General features: G+C 46.8%; 8 protein-coding genes across 8 annotated transcripts; 3 read left to right on the forward strand and 5 right to left on the reverse strand.

The window, feature by feature from the left end:
- Positions 1-310: 310 nt before the first annotated feature.
- Positions 311-3,782, reverse strand: GGS22DRAFT_174740 (MFS general substrate transporter). The gene is made up of 12 exons (XM_047963141.1): positions 3,327-3,782; positions 2,938-3,242; positions 2,500-2,799; positions 2,330-2,360; positions 2,171-2,264; positions 2,015-2,100; positions 1,813-1,955; positions 1,634-1,754; positions 1,482-1,572; positions 1,231-1,421; positions 961-1,124; positions 311-901 (listed from the first exon to the last, which is right to left on the reverse strand). Exons 2-12 carry the CDS (start codon positions 3,069-3,071, stop codon positions 784-786), a joined length of 1,473 nt encoding a protein of 490 aa, XP_047814412.1. The 5' UTR covers positions 3,072-3,242; positions 3,327-3,782; the 3' UTR covers positions 311-783.
- Positions 3,783-4,106: 324 nt separating this feature from the next.
- Positions 4,107-7,582, reverse strand: GGS22DRAFT_174742 (uncharacterized protein). The gene is made up of 7 exons (XM_047963142.1): positions 6,900-7,582; positions 6,192-6,755; positions 5,610-6,134; positions 5,418-5,556; positions 5,280-5,356; positions 5,152-5,225; positions 4,107-5,096 (listed from the first exon to the last, which is right to left on the reverse strand). Exons 1-7 carry the CDS (start codon positions 7,082-7,084, stop codon positions 4,396-4,398), a joined length of 2,265 nt encoding a protein of 754 aa, XP_047814413.1. The 5' UTR covers positions 7,085-7,582; the 3' UTR covers positions 4,107-4,395.
- A 1,826-nt stretch (positions 7,583-9,408) lies between these two features.
- On the forward strand, positions 9,409-10,699 carry GGS22DRAFT_174746 (putative nucleoside-diphosphate-sugar epimerase). The gene is made up of 2 exons (XM_047963143.1): positions 9,409-9,919; positions 9,982-10,699. The coding sequence occupies exons 1-2, from the start codon at positions 9,660-9,662 to the stop codon at positions 10,487-10,489; spliced, it is 768 nt and encodes a 255-aa protein (XP_047814414.1). The 5' UTR covers positions 9,409-9,659; the 3' UTR covers positions 10,490-10,699.
- GGS22DRAFT_197491 (MFS general substrate transporter) lies at positions 10,676-12,680 on the reverse strand (the record flags this gene model as incomplete). Its single annotated transcript, XM_047965984.1, has 8 exons — positions 10,676-11,263; positions 11,324-11,578; positions 11,641-11,700; positions 11,755-12,006; positions 12,111-12,230; positions 12,287-12,345; positions 12,399-12,443; positions 12,512-12,680. The coding sequence occupies 8 exons, from the start codon at positions 12,678-12,680 to the stop codon at positions 10,676-10,678; spliced, it is 1,548 nt and encodes a 515-aa protein (XP_047814415.1).
- Positions 12,681-13,700: 1,020 nt separating this feature from the next.
- GGS22DRAFT_83306 (N-acetyltransferase) lies at positions 13,701-14,587 on the forward strand. The gene is made up of 2 exons (XM_047968223.1): positions 13,701-13,971; positions 14,040-14,587. Exons 1-2 carry the CDS (start codon positions 13,929-13,931, stop codon positions 14,546-14,548), a joined length of 552 nt encoding a protein of 183 aa, XP_047814416.1. The 5' UTR covers positions 13,701-13,928; the 3' UTR covers positions 14,549-14,587.
- GGS22DRAFT_83307 (uncharacterized protein) lies at positions 14,588-15,738 on the reverse strand. The gene has a single exon (XM_047968224.1). The coding sequence runs from the start codon at positions 15,695-15,697 to the stop codon at positions 14,627-14,629; it is 1,071 nt and encodes a 356-aa protein (XP_047814417.1). The 5' UTR covers positions 15,698-15,738; the 3' UTR covers positions 14,588-14,626.
- A 1,456-nt stretch (positions 15,739-17,194) lies between these two features.
- Positions 17,195-19,669, forward strand: GGS22DRAFT_182268 (apses-domain-containing protein; the record flags this gene model as incomplete). The annotated part of the gene is made up of 3 exons (XM_047963948.1): positions 17,195-17,293; positions 17,357-19,013; positions 19,068-19,669. 3 exons carry the CDS (start codon positions 17,195-17,197, stop codon positions 19,667-19,669), a joined length of 2,358 nt encoding a protein of 785 aa, XP_047814418.1.
- A 502-nt stretch (positions 19,670-20,171) lies between these two features.
- On the reverse strand, positions 20,172-22,102 carry GGS22DRAFT_174750 (kinetochore complex Sim4 subunit Fta1-domain-containing protein). The gene has a single exon (XM_047963144.1). It carries the CDS (start codon positions 21,794-21,796, stop codon positions 20,315-20,317), a length of 1,482 nt encoding a protein of 493 aa, XP_047814419.1. The 5' UTR covers positions 21,797-22,102; the 3' UTR covers positions 20,172-20,314.
- Positions 22,103-22,242: the final 140 nt, after the last annotated feature.

Here is a 22,242-nt window from a genome sequence, read left to right on the forward strand (position 1 = left end):
TATGCCGCGGTAAAGATCCCTGAAGAAAGAATTCGGTGGTTCAAGAACCCCCGAGATCTCATTCATATCACCTAAAATATCCTAGCTTTGGCGGCTTGTTTTACTTACAGCCCACTATATCGAGGCGCTAATTCAGGAACAAATGGCCCTAGAAATAACCAGTTAATAGCTGCTGGGGTTCCATCCATTAGTCCTAGTCTTCGATCCTCGGGTAATATTTATGATGCCGGTAACACATGTGCATGCTCACGAGAGTATCATGTGTTTTTAGATAGAACTTATAAGCTTCAAAAAATGAACTTAAGTAGCAGGATGAAGACGGATTTGAGTATAATATGGGTACTCCTAAATGTTAGCCAAGAAGGCCAAGAGGGCCAAGCTACCGCTGAAGAACCGACAAAAACATCACAACTATAAAGATATTATATTTCCCAGTTGTTACGTAAAGTGTTCAAAACTCCAGGAAACCCCTGAATACCAATTCTATAATACCCATAATCCTATCGTTGGCCTATCGTTAGCCTATACTCAAAAGTATCTCATATAATTCCCATGGATATCTCAGTATATCGTGAAGTTTCATGAAACCATGCGGGTATCTGGTGAAATACCTCAGTGAGGGACTTAAAACGAGACCAACCTTCCCTTTAGACTCATGCCAAGGTAAGTTGGTCCAATTTTTCCTTGCATAAGATGATTCCGTCGTGGCTATATCGTTACCGACTCCCCATAAAACACATGTTTGCTAACCTTCCCCTCATTCTCACTCAGCCCATCGATAATTTATAGAACCAGCTTGAATGCCGGATCACGGTCGTCACCGAACCCGCGGTACTTGTCGTACTTGCCATTCGCCTTATCTCGGTTGATCTTCCAGCAGTATAACACATTACAAGCGACTCTGGAGATTTGTTAGACAACTAGGAGTCTCACGACGTTCGACGGGGTTAAATAACTCACAAGAACCATCCACCACACAGCAATCCCATAATAATGGTGTGGCCTTCATAGTATGCCGGTCCTTGGGACTTCGGGTAAATGAAGACGGCGACGAATCCACCACAGTTCGCAATGGCAAGCTGCAGCGCGCTCGTCGTAGCGCGCTTGTAGTGACCGGCAGAGTTCTACGCGGTTTATTGTTAGCACGTGGATGGCATTATGCACGGACATGGATTGAGGCGTTGATTGAGGCGTTGATATCCTCGAGGGGGTGCTAAGGAAACGACTTACGTTCGAGAGCCAACCCAGAACTGGTGGCACGCTACTGTAAAGACCGGTAGCCATGAGGAAAGTCATGCCGTATTTGACTTTATCGTTCTTCGTGTTAGCAATCACACCGTATCCAATAATCGCCAACGGTAGCGAGCAGAGCATAACGGGACCTCTGACACGGAATCGATCGGAGATAAACGCGGTAATGACTAGTCATGGTAAGTCTCATATCAATAGCAGAAAACCACCAGGTGATATGATATACATACCTGTGATTACTGAAGCCACCGCGTAGGGGATAACGGACCACAGCTGAGCTTCGTCTGCAGTGTATCCTAATCCTGAAATGATTGTCGGAAGCTAATGGTTTATTATTAGAACAACATACCAGAGAAGAGTGGCTAAGTGATATATCACTTACGAAGAGACCGAAACTGTAAAGACCACTAAGAATACCGAAGTATGCACAGGCTGTGAACCAAGTCTGCAGACTGAAGACACCACGAATCACCTCAGACCAGGCGAACCTCTCAGAAGCCTCCCTGAAATTTCGTCAATACAATGTCATATCAAATGCAATGGGGAGTGGTCAAAATATACTTTTCACGATGGTTGCCGTCGCCGGTACCACTGGAGGCATGAAGCCGATTAACAGCGAATTCACGCTCTTCGGGAGTCAGGAATTTAGCCGAAGCGACACCGTTAGGAAGCAGGAAGTAAGCAGCAATTCCGACGAGGGCCGTCTTTGAAATTGTCAGCATTTATTCGCTGGTCGCGTATCGCAGAATGGACAGCAACTCACGAAGAGACCCTCAATGACGAAGATCCATCTCCACTTATTCAGGCCACCCCGAGTGCCTATCTCAGCTATCCCACGAGCTAATAGGCCTACGATGCGTCAGATTTGATCTTGAACGACGAGATCTTCTCATTAGGCAATTTTAAAGGAAGGACATACCTCCAAATGCGCCTGACAAGGACGCGGCTGTGTAAAAGACGCCGATGCGCAGGGCGAGTTCACCTCTCGTGTAGATGGTCGACAAATATAGGACCTATGTCACCTGTAAGCTACAATATATTCATACCTAACTAATAATATTGAAAGCAGGTCACTTACAATTCCAGGTAGTAGACCACCTTCGGTAAGTCTGCATCGTGCGAATCAGCAATTGGTCTTCGCAAACGAGAAGCTGCCCCTGCTATGCAAGGAGTGAAGCCGATTGGGAAGCGGAAATGAACAAAGCAAAGGTGGTGAAACAGTCTCGGATGCAGGAGGAATGAACTGACCCAAGAAGCGCACGAACGCCAGCGAAGCCCGCAAAGTTCTGTACGAATCCAAGACACATAGCCGACACGCCCCAGAAGAAGGTCAGGCATGGTAGCCAGATCTGAGGCGTGAGCTTCTTGAGGATCAGGTTACTCGGGATCTCGCTGAGGATGTACGTCGCGTAGAAGACAGCGAGACCTTGATCGTACTGGTGGTCCGTGATGCCGATGTCCCCCTCGAGATTGTACAGCCGCGCATTTCCCACGTTGGTCCTATCCAGGAACGAGCAGAGGAACAGTACTGCAAGAACCGGAAGGATTCTATTTTCTCATGATTAGAATCCATCACGTGTTGTCGAGTTTTATTTTATTTTGTAAGTATCTTTCTTCCTTCTTGAAATCTTTTTTTCTCGTTTTCCAAAGAGAGAAATAAAAGCGAAAGGAATGGTTGGACGGAACCTCGTGTCTAACTTCCACAGGACCCTACGCGTCAGGTTCTTCTCGGTAGAGCTAACCTGGATCACGCTCCCCTTCTCGAGCTCCTCCACCGTCGCCTTGTTCGACGACATTTCGCCGGATTCTGAAGACGGCATCGTTCTAAGCTGTTCCTCTTTTCTTCTTTCCGTGTCGCAAACCGAAGAGGAAAAAAGAAGAATGACGGAAAGAGGAAAGTTAGGTGGATTGTTCTGTTATTCGGGACACCGTACAACCGACCTTTAAAGCTTCGCAAAAACCCAGTCGCACCAACAGCCAGGGTAATACAACTAACAGGTCAGCACGTCGAGGAACCGTGGACATTGAACTCCAGTCATGTTGCGGGGGAATTAGATTACTACATTATTGGTTACCTTTTGCGATAGTTGGGGGGGAGCCAGGGGGAGAACGGCAGGCCGTTGAATCCATCGAAATTGGCGTGTGGGGTAAGTAAAGCCCTTTGTCTTGGGCTGTTCTTGGGCTGTTCTTGGTATCGCGGACAGTAAGCTGTTGGTCTGTTGGTGATCTTCGCAGCTAATCAAGATACAAGCATTAGCAACGCGGAGTCGCTGCGGGGGACAAGTACCAACTTCCTCTGCCAATTTGCGGAGTTTGATATATCCCCGACGGCTGACGGCTCTTTGACCTAATCTGAGGAACAGGGGGGACCAGGGAACCGAATTCATTACTAGACAAGACAGACAAGAGAGAGAGGCTGACTGGTCAAGCGTGTGATTTGTCACTTTCGTCAGTGCCACCACATGATAAGCTCCGCGTGGTGTGTGTGATCGAGAACGCAAGGGAGCAGTAAGAATGTTGCCGCGTAATGCTCCTAACCAATGACTACGCTCGATAGAATATCTCACAATTCCAGGGTCCTTATTGTACATACAGCGTATATTGGCTTGGCCTCAACGAATGTGCCCCTGTCAGTTGCGATAGGGAAAACTCGTTACATCGGGCGCCACAGTGCTGCGCTACGGACGATATCCTACATCTAGGCTGCATTGTGGAAGTCTTCGAGCTCTGTTCTAGAAGCTCACCTGGAGTGGGATGTCACTTTTGGGGGGTGGTTTTTTTGGTGTTTTTTTTTTTTTTTTTTTTAGTAAACCTCAGCTCTCGGATTTTATGGTTGAAATGTCTTGAATCTTCGTCGACGCATCCAAAACGTGTCTGCAACATTTTGTAGCATCACCTGCGAGAAGGGTCCTGTCAGAGTGTAACCATTTAAATTTCTGGTCTCTTCTCAGGAGACATTGAAAATCTTAAGCCTGGTATAGAGACCGGCATATAGTAAACAATGCATTGAACCGGGATTATCCAAAAATCTTTCCATCCCGTTTCCTGTTTCCTATTTCCAACACCATGCGATGCTCTTCCCTGTGACCCCTCGTGAACGCCCAAGTGCCGTGTACTCATGTCGTAGATATAGAATTTATACATTCACGTCCCGAACGTTGACCAGTCCATCCAGTCCAAGTCAGCACTTTGAAACTGAAAATCTTCCCAGAATGCGTTAAGCCCAATGTCGGTACTGTGGATAGCTTCATCTAACTGGTTTTCGTTAGACATCGTAGAGAACAGCAAGTAGTCCGGCGGTAGAGTTGTCGCCGGGACTTGCATTTGCATTGCTCCGGGGTGATTGGCCATGTGGGCTGCGGCCAAGTCAGCATAAATAGGAGCGTTCTTAGCCACCTCTCCATTTGACTCCGGAAGAGTCTGAGTATTTTCCGAGGCCCGCGATGCATATTTTAGTATCTGCCTCAGTTGACCGGCGAATAGACAAGAAAGACCTTTCCTTTGAATTGGGGTCGATCCTATCCTTTCTAGTACATCCGTAGTCTCTGCTATTAAAGCCCTAATACTAGGGGCTAGGCTGGAGCCCCTACCATCAGCAACAGTACTAACCCTAAGCGCGAAACACGCGGCAAAGGATATCATGATGGCTGTGTTGTTAGGCATGGATCTTAACTGCCCCTCGCCTTGAACGGCTACCCTCAAGACATTCAGCGCAGATGAGAGGCCAGCAGCGCGAAAGAAATGCCGTGCCCCTGTGGGAGCAGTGCTATGGTTGATCACCGAACTGTATAGAGATAGCCGAGTATGGGAGGCAAGGATCTCGACATATGGAGGTAATGAGAGTTCTACATTGGTTAGCCATACTAGTCGCCCTTCATTTTTTACCTATAGAAAACTCACTTTCACGGTCTCCTAATTGTACGGGCCAAGTCTGGTACCATCTATCGAAGAAAAGAGTGATTTCGCTTTTGACTCTATGGTCGCTTTATGTGAGCACACCTCTTAGCTGTGAGCACCGGAAAACATACCTATCAACGACAGATGATTCGCTATTGCCATTAACATAGCTGTCGCATATTGCCCTTACTTTTGTAATTATGTTCGTCTATGATGAATATCAAGTAAGCCTATTAGTCTTTCGTCTTTAGGTAAACGAGGGTGAATACCAGATCTCGCCTTAAAACGGCGACAGACACAATTGAGCCATCCCATCTATCTGCTAGCTCGCTTAGATGCCACTGGTCGCAACTCTCAATGAGCGGCGACATTGGTAAAACGTAATTCCTTCCTCTCGCGAGGCATACACTATAAACAGGATTAGTCGACTATTTGTAAGCGAAACTTTGTGATCTTATTACCCTCTTTCGAGAACGAAAAGAGATAGCCAGGCGCGTTCTCTTCTTCTCAAGAGCCTTTGGCCGCTCGGGGAATCTGGATCAAAATCGCTAAACCCATCTATATTGAGCGCCTTTCGGCCAGAGATGCAATCAGACGTAGCAATGGTATCTCTCGGGCTCCGTGGTTCCGTAGATGAAGGCAAAATGATCTTATTAAGAGATAAGTCCAAGGCTATTGTTAAGGCCATGGAAAGGTAGGTCGAAGTCTCGTCATCTGCCCAATGCTCACCAGCTGATATCCATGGTATATTAACCATGAAAGCCAGGACGATCTCTACGGATTTATAGCGCTTTGACATAACAAGGCCAGCGAGTTTTTGTCGATGGTTTGAGAGTCTCTTATATAATGATTCCATAGAGGGTGAGAATAGTGCGGACGCGGCAGCTATTGAGGTCAATAGGAATGCTGAGCGATTTCGAACAAATTGTACCGTGTGCACCACAGGATCAATTCCCCAGCGCGTATGTGAGAGTTTTTCGTAGAAACTGGAGTGGTGTCGGTTAGTATCAAAATTATACGAAGGCGAAGCAACAAAAACATACTAGGTAAATAGTGCTTCGGTCTCCGCAAGTGTGATGAGACCTAATTCAATGGGGTCCAAATCCTCGCCGACATCTAGTCGTGCTTGAAAACGGCCAAAGAACTTTTGTAAGTCATCGCCTTCTCCAGCAGTACCCCGATTGGGGGCAGATTTGGGAAATCGTCCCGTTCCGTTTCCTTGCACCTGTGGCGTTATGGATGATAGTAATTCGGAGGTTCGGGCGAGCAATTGCAGCGGGTTCTCGGCATCATCCAGGCTAAGTTGGTCTTCTTCAATCTTGGTATGTACTGCTGGATCATCACGCGAACAGGTTTGTGAAGGCGAAGTCCCTATCGAGGGAGAGGTTTGCTGAGGAGACAAGGACGCTTGGTCATGTTCCATGCCATTTTGCGATATGCGCCGTGGTAGACCATCTTGGCCACTTAAAAGCTCCCTACTCCTTTCGAGTAGAAATCTCAATTCGGTGGCTTGCTCTGCCGTCTGTACCTGATCGATGGCGCCTGCGTGCGACCTTCTTAAGGCCTGTTCTATCTGAAAAACGGCCTTCTCTAAACCCGAATGTTTGCTATTACAAAAACAATTAGTCAATTGGATTTCGCTCTGATTTCAAAAGGACGACTGGAATATGAAACATTGAATGGATAGGTAGGTATTGGATATTAAATAATAAATAATGAATAATTATTAGATATCAAACGTCAGATCTTACTTCTTTACTCCCTTATGTCGTCCCACATGAAAAAGCGGTGCAGAACACTGAATTGAGCGCTGAGTGCATCTAGTACAGGTGGCAGACCCGCTAGGACGAACACACTTCAGCTTTGATTTCTTACAGTTGAAGCAGGCAGCAAGGCGCTCCTCGTCTCTTGAATCAGTGTCTGACTTCGGCGCCATTCGATCCGATATGGAAAAGCGGCGGATGAGAGGAGGCCATACGATTTAATGAGATGCGAACATATGACGAAAGGGTAGACGAGGTCGCGGCCAACGTCTGATACCAAGATTACCAACTAATTAGTTATTCTTGCGAAGTTCCCGTGAGTCTTGGAGCTTTGGGAGAGCTTTTGGAGAGATTCGAAGGTTCCAAGGTTGTTGGGTCGGTAGAAGCGTCCCGGCCCCGCACTTTTTCCCCTTCTCTTCTTCTTTTGTTCAAGGCTTGTCAGGGGCAGGGGTACCAACGTAGGTTTAGAATGGGGTAAATGTACGTAAATGTACGTAAATTCGAGGCAATTGGCAACTGCGAGTGAATTATTCGAAGATGTACCGCAATAATGTACCCAGGTCCCAGCAGCCCAGTAAATGTTATTCAATGGAGACCTCGGAACGATTGGAGAAGTTGTCACGTGATGACCGTAGTTATATTTCTCAATGAAACATCTTTACCGTCTCCTTCATATCCCGCGATCGGGGATCGTTGGAATAAAAAACCACGCTCTATGGGAACAAACCGGAACATCATCACTACCATCACTACCACCAACCATCCCTATTCGATCAGGTAGTAAGTGTGATACGGGGAACCGGGATTCACTTACATCACACTGTCCCATCCAGACCATTTCTAGAATTACTAAGTTCTGCAATATCCGTCCAACCTTTCTAGGCAATGCTACTGTTTTACCAACTCGCGCAGATCCATTGGCCTCGTCTTCGATATACTTATCCGTAATTGAGCATCGCTTGGTTGCTTACTTCACATTCCTCATTCGGCCTTAACGTTTCGTAGTTAGAAAGAAGAAAACACCAATCCACCTATCGACGGCGCTTAGGATTATCATATACGTGTATACCTACATTACTTATCGAACCAATTTGTCTTTTGTCAAGTAGGTAGGCAACTAAGAACAACGAGGCTCACATACATATACACAAACTCGTGGTCGGTTTAGCTATCCGGATATGAGAACGATTCTCAATGCTGCCGATTACAGTCCTGTGATCATATTATGTAACTCCCTGCAAGACGACTATAAGTTCGGAGCTGAACCGGCCACGCGCAAACGACAAAACTAGCGATTGGATATTCTAGAATGCATGATCCCGACCATCGAGGACTGGTATCGATCACCATCGCTTTCCATTTTCTGTGTCACGCAATACAAGTTTCAGATTAGTCGCGTGAAGTCGGTGTTTAAGGCTGTAGTAAGACGACTAACTCTTACACACACTAGGCACCTAGTAAGAGGCGAGTTAGCGGCTACCGATGCAATTCTGCATATACCTTCTTCCGCTCGCATTACTAGACAAGCGCCACGCATCCTATGAATTACCATTGACCTGCGTTAGCAACTGCATTGATGAAGCTTACTTGTTACCAGCTACCTATCGCGGTAACCAAGTCCGTGGCTGCCATCCTATGTTTTATCTTAGGGCCGAAACATTTTGAAATCGTTGAGGTTTGGGGCTGAAGCCTGAAGGCAAATGTCTCGTCATGATTCCCTCGTTGCCTACCATTACTCTTCCTTGATAGCCGGCTACGTAGCAAGATCTGGACGATCGACACATCCGAGATGGAGCCTCAAAACTACCGGCTCTGCTACTAATTTTCCCTTTCAATTTTCAGTAACGAATGGAGAAATTATTTAGAGTATCGCCGGACGTAGGTCAAAATGACACATTCTGTCTACCAAATTTACCTATCATTACAACACCATCGCAATCTTTGGTCGACTACAACCGCTCCCACAAGGGAATATTGGAATACCTACAAACGAGTTTTATTAGGCACATTTTGCCTTGTCGTGTCAATACTTCGCACATAGGCAAATTGTCTATAGTCAATTATCTTATTATCTAGCGGCCATAGGAATTGTCGATATACCTACCTACCGTAATTATATGTACCTGGTAGCTGAAGATTCCCTCTCCTTTGCGTACCAATGAATATTGGGACGTATGACACTGCCACAATATACTAAGGTTATACTAAGGTGAATCAGAGGCGTCTGTGTTAGTCGGTTAGAATATGCTCCCACAGCTGCTTTGTTCTATAAACAAGCCGTCGGGCAAGAAATTGACCCATGCCGCTAATCAATTCACCATGTTCCCCCGAAATATAGGCGGGTTCCTCGGAATTTATGCACTGCCAGTGCTGGCTTATCCTAAGTCCGTTTACAACCGGTGCTAACACCGCTAGGGAGGCTACAGGCTACAGGCTACAGGCTAGCGTCAGCTCCTGATTTTGTAGGGCTGAAAATCTGAACACTGAGCTGACTCAAGTAATTCCGATCATAATTATCTAAGCATTGTTCTTAAAGCTGTGTGATAACTATACGTAGACTTTCATCATATAAGACAACCTTCGATTAACCATAGATGACATTTCGTAGCATCTCAGAGTGATCAGATTTGCTACCTCTTAAACTCAGAAAACATATCAATACGAGACATAGAACTATATTTCCGCCTTAAGCCATTCCCGACATCACCCCTTTTCTATCAGTTACAAGAACAAAACTGCTTCAGCAGAATGCATCTCATACTTACTGGAGCGACTGGGCTCGTGGGCTCGGGTGTCCTTGATGCTATGATCAAGATGAAAGACATCAGCAAAATCTCTATCATCAGTCGACGACCAGTTCAGATGGCGGAAGACGCCAAGGATCCTCGAATCAACGTCATAATACACAAAGACTTTGAGAGCTACGATTCCGACCTGCTCTCTAAGCTCAAAGGGGCTACGGGGTGCGTGTGGGCCCTAGGCATTAGCCAGACTCAAGTTGGCAAGGAGTAAGTACCTAGAAGTGCAGTCCCAGGGCAAGGGGCTCGGATCACTAATACATCTCGGCCAGAGAATACGTAAAGATCACCAAGGACTATGCATTGGCTGCATCGACGGCTTTCCAGACATTAGCATCGGAACAGGAGCCCTTCAACTTCGTATATATCTCGGGAGGAGGCACCACCACGCAACCGGGAATGTTCACAGCCCTGTTCGCAAGGGTAAAGGGAGAAACAGAGCTAGCACTAGCCGAGATGCGCAAAGTGAACCCATTATTTCACGGAAGCTCTATCCGCGCGGCGTTTATCGATGCAGCAAAACACGACGCCATTAAGTCGTATATCCCGACTCAAACTTTTGCGATTAAGGCTACTGGCGCTACCTTAGGGCCTCTAATCAGATGCGGAATGCCGCAATATTGGAGTCCCACGGCAGACCTGGGACGATTTGTAACCGAGATGGCGATGGGAAAATATAAGGATCAGCTAAAAGCGAGTAATGGTATCCAAATGGAGGGTGAGTTCCCTATACTGGAGAATTCGGCGTTCAGGCGACTAGCTGGTCTTGATCGCAAATGAAGGGAGAGGATGTAGGAGTTTTCACGTCGATTTTTGGGGGGCGTCTATTAATTTATTTACCAAGGTACCTACTAGGTAGGTAAATAGGTACGTACATGTATAGAATATTCACCACCTACATGTACCTGTCTTAGTTCGAAGGGGCGGTATCCTGCCTGTATTTTAGTATCTTTATCCCCTATCTTATTAGTACTCAAAACGCCATCTCGGGTCCGAATCTCCCCTCCAATCCGCAACTTCTCCAACGTGCTTTATTTCTTCTGCTATGGTCTCCCGCCTTTTATTTTCTCTTTTCAACTTTATTCCCAAGATTGTGACAACCACTGCGTTGGCCAGGAGATACGCGAGCGCCAAAGAATGGCCTACAATAAATCTCGGGCCATCAGTAGCACGGTATAATTGAGTCCCTAATACAGCACCTAGGTTTCCGATGCTTATTTGCATAGCGTTACCTATGGCTCTCTTGGTCTGGCCGGACACGTTGATAGCGGGCCACGACAATACCAAAGCAGTAGCCGGAAAGATGCCCCCTGCTGCGAAGAACACGCCGACATAACTGACCCCTGGTCTGCCGATCGGATCGGCGTTACTGAGGAGGATCGCATAACCGATAGCTGCGAAAATAGCGGATCCGCCGATAAAGATCGCTCTTTGGCCGAGTCGCTCGGAAAGAATAGCTATCGTAGCGGTTGTTAGGAATGCGAAGGCGTAAGGTGGCACCGTAAGTAATTGTGCTGTTGCTGCCGTGTAACCTAGATTGGATATAATCGTCGGCTAGGTAAGATAATTAGTTACTATCAAAGGATATGTTGATTTTTCTTGGACATCACATACGAGAAATAAAGACAGCGTATAGAGAGGCAAGCTCATGGTATGAAAGCCTAGACCGTAAAGCCAACAATTTGAATCTTTCAATGCCTCTGCGACGGCTCCCCACGTAAACCGTTCGTCGTGAGTTGCATCACTATCAGCTGCTAAGCGCTGATGAATGAACTTTCGCTCATCTTCGCTTAAGAACTTCGAAGTGTCCGGGTAGTTGTGGATAAATCCATACGCTGCAGCGGCTACGAGAACTGTAAGAATACCCTCCTATTTGAATGAATTAGAAGCTCTTCTAGTAATTAATGACCATGTAGGTTAGGGTAACATACCAATATAAAGATCCAGCGCCATCCATTCGACCACACGATGCCTCCCATTCTACCAATGCCCTGCCTTTGAGTTAGTAATCAATACCGTTCGAATCGAATTCTCCATATACTAACATAAGCTAAGATACCGCCAAACGCACCAGCTAGAGATGCAGCGCTGAAGAAGAGGGATATACGATATTGCCGTTCCCGCCTCTTATACCACATGGAGAAGTAAAACACCACTCCCGGGAAGAGACCACTTTCAGCCTGCTTAGAGTTAATATGGTATATGGGGCTTTGAATCCATAGCCTATTGAGTTTCTCTATTCGTAGAGTAGACCAAATTCGGTTCCATGGCCACATAATGAAAGGATTTATCACATACTGTGGACTTGTCAGTTTCTTCGGAAACGAATAGAGTGACACAACCAAACAATGTGCCAAGGAATGCTTCTATACTCACCAACTCCAAGGAAGAACCTGCTCACGAGAAAGCCTGGCAAATTCTGGACAATTCCGGTCAAAGTTGCAACAACACCCCAAACTATGGTCAATGTCGGCAACCAAATACGCGGTGTCGTACGTTTGAGTATTATGTTGCACGGAATCTACCATCTAGTTAGTACGGGATATTAAGAGACTGCTTTCGAACGTTATATCCTACCTCAAATAGGACATATCCCACGAAGTAAAGTGTTAACCCCGTGAGATACTGGTTCCCGGCTATACGAACAAGTCAGGTAGAGGTCAGCTAATCACGTTTTAGGCTTACTTACTCATATGTACATCGTTAAGGAGACCTTCGATACGAGCATTGCCGACTAGGTAGAAAGAATGTTAACGAACATACCCGATCTTGGACAACTAGCCAAAGGGGTTTGGATTATACCATTGCTTCGATCAAGAAAAGATAAAAGATACAAGACTCCCACCGCGGGCAAAAGTCTGAAGTCTAACTTTCTCAACAGGGCACTCTCATTGATACTAGACCCTCCGGTCTCAGAATCAGATCCACCAGTGTTTTCTCCAGCATCGTGTACAACTGTTTTTTCGGCCATTATACCAAGAGGCGACTTCAATTGTGCGACGTAAGAGATTCTCAGTAGGTGAGATTTAATTAAAAGAACTTAAAACTTTCAAAAAGGTTGGCTATTGGTGTACCTAGATACTAAGGTAGGTAGGTAGTTGAGATAGCTTGTAGATAAACCTGCAAGGCATGTCGACGAGAGCCGTGTCCCTGGTCCATGGCATCATAATGGCAATTACTGACTTAAGATAATCTGTAGCAGACTTATACCAGTTTCAGGGAGATCAAGCCGATGCTGCAACGTCTTAAAGTATCGTGATTGGTGAGTTCGTTGATTCTGGAGGATCACGACATTCTGACCCCGTCTTACGTGACAAGCTTCCCGTTCGCACAGCATGTTATATAATTGATCTCATGCCATATTAGAATCCTGTTATATTTTGGAGGGGTTTTTCTTTGTCTAGTCTGGATTTGTTTTTGATTTCCTTTATGGTGAATTATAAGCCTTACATATATGAATTGATCTATTCACTATTACTTGTTATGGATGTCGATGTAGAAGTTTGCTACAACACATCTCACTATACACCAATTTGCTTCTCATGTGTGTATATGCTCTTATCCGCCAATATTTTATTCCATCATACAACGTCATCCTATCTATGCAACTTTGAGTTTAATTGACAATTGATCCTCAAAGGTACGAAGTAGGTACCTTAGGTAGGGTCCTATAATTACCTAGTAGGTATATATGCCCAGTGGGTTGTAACTTCTTATGTACCTAGGTAGGTACATGATAGGATTTAGTATGTATTGGCTCTTAATCAACCCCTTCTAGAACGATTGATGATAGGTAGCACTTGCGGCTCAAAGGACGTTCTACCATAGGCGAGGGTCAAGCGAGAAGGTATGGCAGGACCTGAATACATTAGGGTCTGTGTACTTATTCGACGTCCCTCTAAATAAGCACATGCGATGCGGGGAATAGTATACTAGGTAGGTATAGGCCGGTACTAGGATTGGGTTTCCCGAAATTCGGGCTATGCACTGATTAGGTAGACATCCATAGATTATTTTCTGTGCCCCTCTACTGCTACTCCAACATTGAACGAACCCTGCATGTGGGCCACTTCTATACTAGTACTGCATGAAGGGCGTGGTCCAATATCACCAATATTTAAAGTCCCAAGTATTGTAGTGGTATAACAATCCATTGTGTCAACTCGTCGAAGTCGCAGTAAGGATCATTCCCAGGGACCTGAGAAAAATTATTCCCACAATGGCACCGGTACCTTGTAAAGTTCGGCATGCTCACCGAGAGGGTATGCTTGCTACCAGCTATCTCTCGCTTCCTGTTGACGAAAAATGCTGACTAGGCTATCTTCGGTAGATGTGCCAACTATTCTCGAATTGATCCGAGAGCTAGCCGACTATGAGCATGAGCTCGATGCTGTCGAAGCAACCGAGGCTACGCTTCTGTCTACTATAGCATTCGCCCCCGACAATGTCGAGTCGACTTCTACTGCCCCAAACACAGAGCCTACATCGCCGTCTAGACCAGCACGGTGCCTCCTCCTATTCAACGAGGAAGGGAAACCAGCCGGAATGGCGTTGTACTTTTACAACTATAGCACGTGGCGAGCGAAAGCAGGTATCTATCTCGAAGACTTGTTTGTTCGACCGACGGAGCGGAAGAAGGGGTACGGGAAGAAGCTGCTGGTTGAGTTGGCAAAGGAGGTAGTCGCCACAAACGGCGGTAGGCTCGAGTGGAGTGTGCTGAAGTGGAACGAGCCGAGCATCAAATTCTACGAATCCATCGGAGCTAAGCCGATGAACGAATGGGTTGGCATGCGAGTCGATCGCGAGGGCCTGACGAAGTTGGCTGGCCTTCTAGACTAAGCGAGTCTAAATATAAAGGCACGTATCATATAACCTTAGACGTCTCCAGTTTTATAGAATTTTAGAAGCTGTCTATGATCAAGTGTCTTTTCTTGTGGGCGCAGATCGTATAGGTAGGCCAACCTCGTTGACACCTTGGAAGAATTGTAGATCCTTCTTTCTAGGGCGAGATACCTTGGTCTGGTGATTGCCCCAAGTGACTAACCATTTTCCCGAGCGAGGATTCTTATCGACAATAGGAGATGCCTCCCAGACAGGAAGATATATTCCACGACGTAGCTTTCTTTGATTTAACACCCGGACACCGATCTTGCGGCCGTGTCCTCGAGGATCTTCATCTTCACCACCACTAAGACTCTTCATCTTTCGAGAATTTGGCCTCTCTATCATCCGCATCGGCTTGGTCACGAGATCCGCCCAGAACGGTAGGTGGTCTGATTGAGGATCGTCTTGGGCGATAAGTTGCGCAACTGGTCTCCTCTTGGGCAACTTATAATACTGAGGGTCAGCTTCACCCCGGGCCAGGGTACCCAACTGATCCCATTCTCCCTTAGGCAATGGAGGCAATAGCTGGCGGAGAATCTGGGCCCAATGTTTCTTTAACTTGTTGCGGGCTAACTTCTTGGATAATGGGCGACCGAAACTGTTCTCGGTTGGGATGGCTTTTCTCGGATCTATAGTTCGGCGCATATGATACGGCAGGTCTTTCTCGCTCCGTTCGGCCTGTGATAACGCAATGGCTTTGACCTTTTCCATATCCCAATTGTCCACCCAGTCGCGGTATTGTTGTTCGTCGACGTTGGCTAGTATGGTTTTCTCGTCCAGCTCGGCGGAGGTAGTAGGAGGGTCGCTGGATAGTTCGGTTTTGCCTAGTAGACGACGTCGTTTGCCGGCCCTTCCTGTTGCCATATAGCATAGTCGTAGCATTCGCTTGACATTGCCATCGTTGGCGGACCGAAAATTTCGTAGATGATGGTGAGCATCTTTGATATAGCGCTTGGGGTACTTTTCATGTTCACAATCGCGATAACGAGCTTTTATGCGCGAAGTTATCCATGGCCTACAGAGAGCAGGAAGGTATGTGGCTTCACGTAGTAAGTGTCTGTAGAGATGTAGAGCATTATTCGGGTGGGGGATTTGTAAGGGCATCGCAATAAAATATGAATGAGACTTGAATTTATGAAATTGGTTTATCGGTTTCGTTATCGAGGAAATAAAATGATTTGATCGGAGTTGAATGCCTACCTAGTAGTACCTATCGATATGTATCCACTTTAGTACACAGGTACCTAGTACTTTGTCATTGCATTCTAGGCAGTCTCGGTGCTCGCTGCCCAATGATACAGACGACGATCGCATCAATACGTAAATGCCCCACTAGTAGACTAATAGCTTCTTACCTTTTATGGTAATCCCCCCTCACTTTAATTACAAAGTGAGCCGAAGAAAAGCGGTCTGTGCGTCGCGTCTATTGTAACTTTGGTTGTAACTTGGGGTACATCCATTTTCCTTTTTTTCTTCCCTCCGGCACGAGTCACGACTTCACGATTACACGATTACACGAAACTGACACGTCCCATATGGCTCGCCTTCTGCCCTCCGCGCAGCGCATCGAGACTTTACCTTAACTGCACTATTCCTAATTCCTACCTTTTAATTGAATTCCAGTTTTTTTGAGAAGTGAGACTTTACTATCTACTATCTCATACCTCCGAGTTTGGAACGGGAATTAATAAGATCGTCGCGATTCGCGAAAATTGATTGACGAGAATTACTTAGGCGCTTTAGGTGCGCTTAGGTCTTAAGAATATATGCGAAAAAGCGCGTCTTTAGTACCTTGATCCAAGATATCTAAGATCACTTGAGATTCTGTGTTTAAACTATCGCTAATCCCATCGTCAATCCATCTTCACTTCGTATTTTATATCAATACTAAGGTATATTCTATTATTTCTTTTATTTTTCTCTTTTCTGGATCCTTATATCCCCATTGCTACTATTGATTTATTTTACTTTTTATTTCATTTCGTCATTATTCGTTTAATGTGCGCTATGTCTACAACCATTCATGGATATTGACGCCGCCAAAACTATCGTCAACCCAACTTGATTCCCTTTATTCCATTAACGCCTCATGAGGCACGATATTTTCAGAATTTACCTTTTCACATTTATTGTCGAATTGTAACTAATAACAAAAATAGTTGGTGCATGCATGCAACCTCTATATCTTTTATACCAAATGCGCAATATTTCTATGCCGACATACTAAGAAAGAGGAAAACGTCACGGCGGAATATTTTTTTTTTCTCGTCGCAATCTTATTATTATCGAAGCCCCGGAATTCTGCACATCTCCTTGAATCCACCCCTGGTCCGCTGTCCGCTGATGGCCTCGGCCACAACCGCTATCTCGCACCATCATCACGTCCAAAATCCACATATTCCTACTTTCATCTCCGATCAATCCAATTCTGCCCTCCAGGCACCGCCGAACTTACAACGCCAATCGAACTCTTCTGCTTTGATACCGCCGTCCCAATTCCCACCTTCATCCCTTGATAGCAATCACGGCGGCATAGGCGCTGCCTCCGACAGCGTCAAAATGTCGCAATCACAGCCTTCGTCGCAACAGTCTTTTACCACAATGAACCAACCTGGTCAACCCTATAGACAATTCTCTGATTCGAATATGAGGTTAGGCAATGGCCATGCACATGATCATGATGCACCCCAGATTTACTCGGTTAGACACCTTAGTCCCTACCATCCGGCTAGTTAAACTAGCGCACTAACATTTTACTTATAGGCTGTTTATTCTGGTACTGACGTATACGAGATGGAGGTCAACGGAGTCGCTGTCATGCGCCGACGTGAAGATAGCTGGTTGAACGCAACCCAGATCCTCAAGGTAGCCAACATCGATAAAGGCAAGAGAACAAAGATTCTGGAAAAGGAGATACAGACAGGTGAACATGAGAAGGTACAAGGCGGATATGGCAAATATCAGGGCACATGGATTAAGTTCGACCGAGGTGTTGAGGTGTGTCGTCAATATGGGGTTGAACAACTACTTCATCCTCTCCTAACATACGATATGGGCCAGGATGGAGGCATTGCTGGTAGAGGTGACTTTAACACACCCACTAAAGAGCAAGCTATGGCTGCCCAAAGAAAGAGGATGTACAGTGCAAGCCAGGAAGGGCGTGTCAATGGACTGTCTGGGACTTTCTTCAAGAATATCTCAAGTACGGCATCTAACGCTGTCGCTGCTATTAGCAAGGCCCGTTTTGATTCCCCCGGTCCGAGAGGTCGTAACGGTCCAACGAGACCCCCTAGTTTCAGTCGCCAGTCCTCGATGCAAAACGTCGACGAATATCCTGGAAATTCACAACAAAGCTTCACCTCGGAACATGGCCAAAATGTTGATTCGGCATATTCTACACAGAACACCCATATCTTTAATGGCGATGAGCCGCCACGGAAACGACAAAGAGTTGTTACACCGGCGGATAGTTTTGGGTACAACTCGCAGTCTATGGATATGTATGCCAATGCCTTTCCTGGGTCGCCGACGGAACTCAATGATTCCTTTGCCTACCCCCAGGCTGGCGTCGACATCCACGAGCACGACGTTGCCCCACTACCTCCTCTACCTTTTGAGATGTCTCCCGAGGCAGAACAAAAACGTAATTTATTAATGGGACTCTTTTTAGATCCTAACGCCAACGTGTCAGATTATTCTCAGAATGAAGCTCTGCAAACATTATCACCTGTGGACCTGGATTCTCCAATAGATGCATCGAGTCATACTGCCCTCCACTGGGCTGCTACGTTAGCCAGGATGCCCCTATTACGAGCGCTCATAACAGCTGGAGCTACTCCCTATCGCGTCAACGCATCCGGCGAAACCGCGTTAATGAGAGCTTCGGCGGTGACGAACAATTCCGACCAGGTTTCGTTTCCCGAACTACTCGATATTTTAGGCAATACTATCGATGTTAGAGACAACAAGGGCCGAACAGTTTTACATCACATTGCCCTTACGAGTGCTGTAAAGGGTAGGAGCCATTCCAGCAGGTACTATCTCGAGAGTCTTCTTGAGTGGGTCGTAAGACAGGGGAGCGCGCCGAGTAGCCAAAACACGGCAGCCAACGGTATCTCAAGTCAGCCGAAAATGGGTATCGGACGATTCATGAGCGAGATTGTCAATGCGCAAGACAAATCAGGAGACACCGCCCTGAATATTGCGGCCAGAATTGGCAACCGGAGCATTATCTCGCAGCTACTTGAGGTGGGCGCGGACCCTGGAATCGCCAACAAGGCAGGTCTGAGACCCGTCGATTTCGGCGTGGGCGGTGACGTTGATGAGGATGGAACTAACGGCGATCTGATGGCGATTGACAAATCCAACATTATCAGCAACTCCCAAAAGACCCGGGAGAGCGGTGCTGATATTATCACATGTGAGTTTATAGATATCTCGCGTTTTACTATTGTGTCGATTCTAACTATTTTAGCCATCACCCATCTCTTAAACGAGACCTCAAGTAGTTTCCAGTCCGAGTTAAAGAAGAAGCAACAAGATATCGATTCTCTTCATATCTCTTTGCGAACGACATCTACCCAGCTAGGTGATGCACGACGCCAGCTAGAGACATTAACAACATCTTTCAAGTCACAATCTCTTACACGCCAGAAGATTAACAATCTCAACCGAGGCCGCGACGAGGAACAGAAGCGAATGCAACGTCTCGAGCAAGGCTACGGGCGATTGGACACGAGTAGAGCGTGGGAGTCGGAACTCAGCGCAGCATTAAGTCCTGCGGAAGGGGACGGACCCAACGCCGCCTTGTTACCCAGTTCTACAGTTCTCCGCGCACGCATTCAAGCACTTCGCAGTAGGACCGATGCTATGAAGAAGAGCGTAGGCGCTCTCAAGGGCCGTAGCAAGGATGTCGAGGTCAAATATCGACGCGTAGTTGCGTTATGTACCAACGTACCAGAAAGTGAAGTTGACGCCGTCGTAGACGGCCTATTACGCGCCGTTGAGAGCGAGAAGGGCGAACTGGACTCTGGTCGTATACGAAGATTCCTAGGGGGCGTTGACGGTGTGCAGTAATGAGGCCGCGTGTGACAACTATTTTTGGGGGCGTACTGGGGATTGTCAGGCAAGTCTTTCACGACTTGAGGGCGGCATCGTCTGGTGGGGCTTGCATTTGTCTATGTTCGATATTGAGACCCATCGAGTGTTTGAGGGAAGGTTATCATGACTTTACGTCTATAGCATCATCCGCGACCGATTGTATATAGCCAAATTTTACAGGTTGCGGGGGACAAGAGGAAGCCATAGCTTCACAGTTGTATATGATGGACCTGTTAATATTGCAAAATTGGTGATACTTGGTGATCATCTTTCTTGCTTACCTAGGCTGTCGACGTTCAATATGCTTCCTTCCTGTTGCTCTGTACCTGGCCAGGTATTTTCGTCGACGCCGTTTTTTAGGAAGGAAACGGGGTTAGGAGATACCCAGTTATTTGAGGTTAGGAATGAATGAATACTTGTAATTGCTTTAAAAATGATTTCCAATTATGCATCCAAAGGGTATCGTTACCTAGTATCCGTCCACTTACATATCCCACATACCGTCAGTTAATTTATCTCTTTCCAATCTAATACCGATAATTTGCAATTCACCATAGTTACCTAACAGGTAAGTATAAGTATACTTTACTAGGTATCTCATAACCATCGTCCCATATTCTACTATTGTTCAATCGAGCCCTTCATTACATCCGCGCTCCATCCCGACCTATTACCCTTAGCTCTCTGCACCAACCCCCGCATCAACTTCCACACAGCGCTTTCTTCCTCCTCGTCGCTATGATGCCGGCCAGGGGTAAATAGTTTGAACCTCCCGTCCGATAGCGCAAAGCCATCGCAAGCAACTCTTAGGATGCGAATGCCCGGGTGGAACAAATCTAGTCCAAGATGGTGCCACAGGTACTCTGCTAGAGCTTCTGTGAAGGGTTGATCGATGATCTCGGGTTGGATTTCCTTGCTGTTGTCGTTGTTGCTGTTACGAGCTCGCCATGCCCAACCATCTTCATCTCTGCCACCCGCAAGCTTCCGGCGCCTCCTGCTCTGCTGTTCGTCTGATAAAGTAGTTGTAGAATCTACTTTCCTCTTCTTCGTATATGCGTCATTAGACTCGCTGTCTAGTTTCTCACCTGCGCGCAGAAAGCGGTGTACGTCCGAGGCGGGGATGGTGATATCAACGGATTTTAACCCAAGATGTAGCGCTTCAGGTTTCTGACCTTGATGTTCACCAACAACTTCTCCCTCTCCAGAGCCTTCCAGGACTTGTGATTTCTGCTTAGGGGGTTCGATATGAAAGCCTAATGTTATGAGGACGTCTTTGCTCAGCGCCTTTCTCCCGTTACTGGACCCGTTGTCGGAGAGCCAAGCTTCCCAGCTGCTAATGAGGGACCGTGTGCCTAGCGCAAGGGGGCTGATGCGACAGTCGAAAGTGCTTGATATGAAATCCACCAGTACCGATTTTAGGGGCGCGGGCATCCGAAATAAAAGTAATGGGAGATGTAGAAAAGAAGTCGTGTCTACCTCACTTTTCCGCGAGGTTGTAGTATCCCCATCCATATTCCACGTCCAGGAAGGCTGATACCCAGACCCGGAACCGGCTGAATCCTCATTCCCAGCTAGATCAGGCACAAGCAAAGCGCCGAACCTTGCATTCTCATACCGCAACTCAATACACATCACACGCCTTCCACTCCCATTGCTCGCCTGCTCATCATCCCCATTCCCTAATTCCACACTCCCTTCCCGTCCACTACCCTTCTTCCCCAAAATGCGCTCCCCATCAACCCATCGCCACTCTACACCATACAGCGCCCCTGTACGCCCTAAAGCCCCGCTATCGCTCTCGAGTCCGACCTGCACGCCGCGCACCACGTCCCCAACGAGCACGTCCCTCAGCCGTCGGGACAAGAGTTCCAGACGCTCGGATGTTAAGCCCTGCGGCCCGAGGTATAGAGGAGAGACACGGTACGTAGTGAAGGTCGTATTGAAGAAGCGCGGGGGCTCGGAATCATCGCGCCACGAGTTGTCGGCGGCACTAGGAGATCCGGAAGGGGCGTCAGAACCGCCAGAAGAGGGCGAGCGGGCGACTGGTGGTGGTGGTGGAGATGGGGAGGGGGGAGGGGTGGGCTTGCGTCTTCGTGGTGGCATCTATGAGAGTTTCTAGGGGCGTAGAGGTATAGTTGATTCGGCGTTAAGTTTCACGGGACCTATAAGTAGGTGCGGTGGCTACTCGCGAAAGATTGGCGCGGTGTTGGGAATCGTCGTACAAGGGTGTGTAAATGATTGTATTTTCGTCGCGTCTCGATACAATTATGTTCGATCTCATTCTTGATATTGTAAGTCAATTGGACAAACGAGATAGGCTGGCGCGTATGAAGAGGTAATTTACACGTCGTAGGTTCTCTATGATGTGGTTTAATGAAGTAGAAATCGATACCTCAAGCAGAATTGAGGCTTCAAAAGTTGATGTTCTAATCCAGTTTGTAACGGACAAAAATAGGTGGGGCATCGCCTTAGACTAGCGACTATCATGCGCTAATCATGTAGGGTTATAGTGGGGTTCCCGTGTCGTGGGGTCTTCTAAGGTGATTATG

Source organism: Annulohypoxylon maeteangense (assembly GCF_022496945.1).
Source record: "Annulohypoxylon maeteangense strain CBS 123835 unplaced genomic scaffold GGS22scaffold_25, whole genome shotgun sequence".
Taxonomy (NCBI): Eukaryota; Fungi; Ascomycota; class Sordariomycetes; order Xylariales; family Hypoxylaceae; genus Annulohypoxylon; species Annulohypoxylon maeteangense.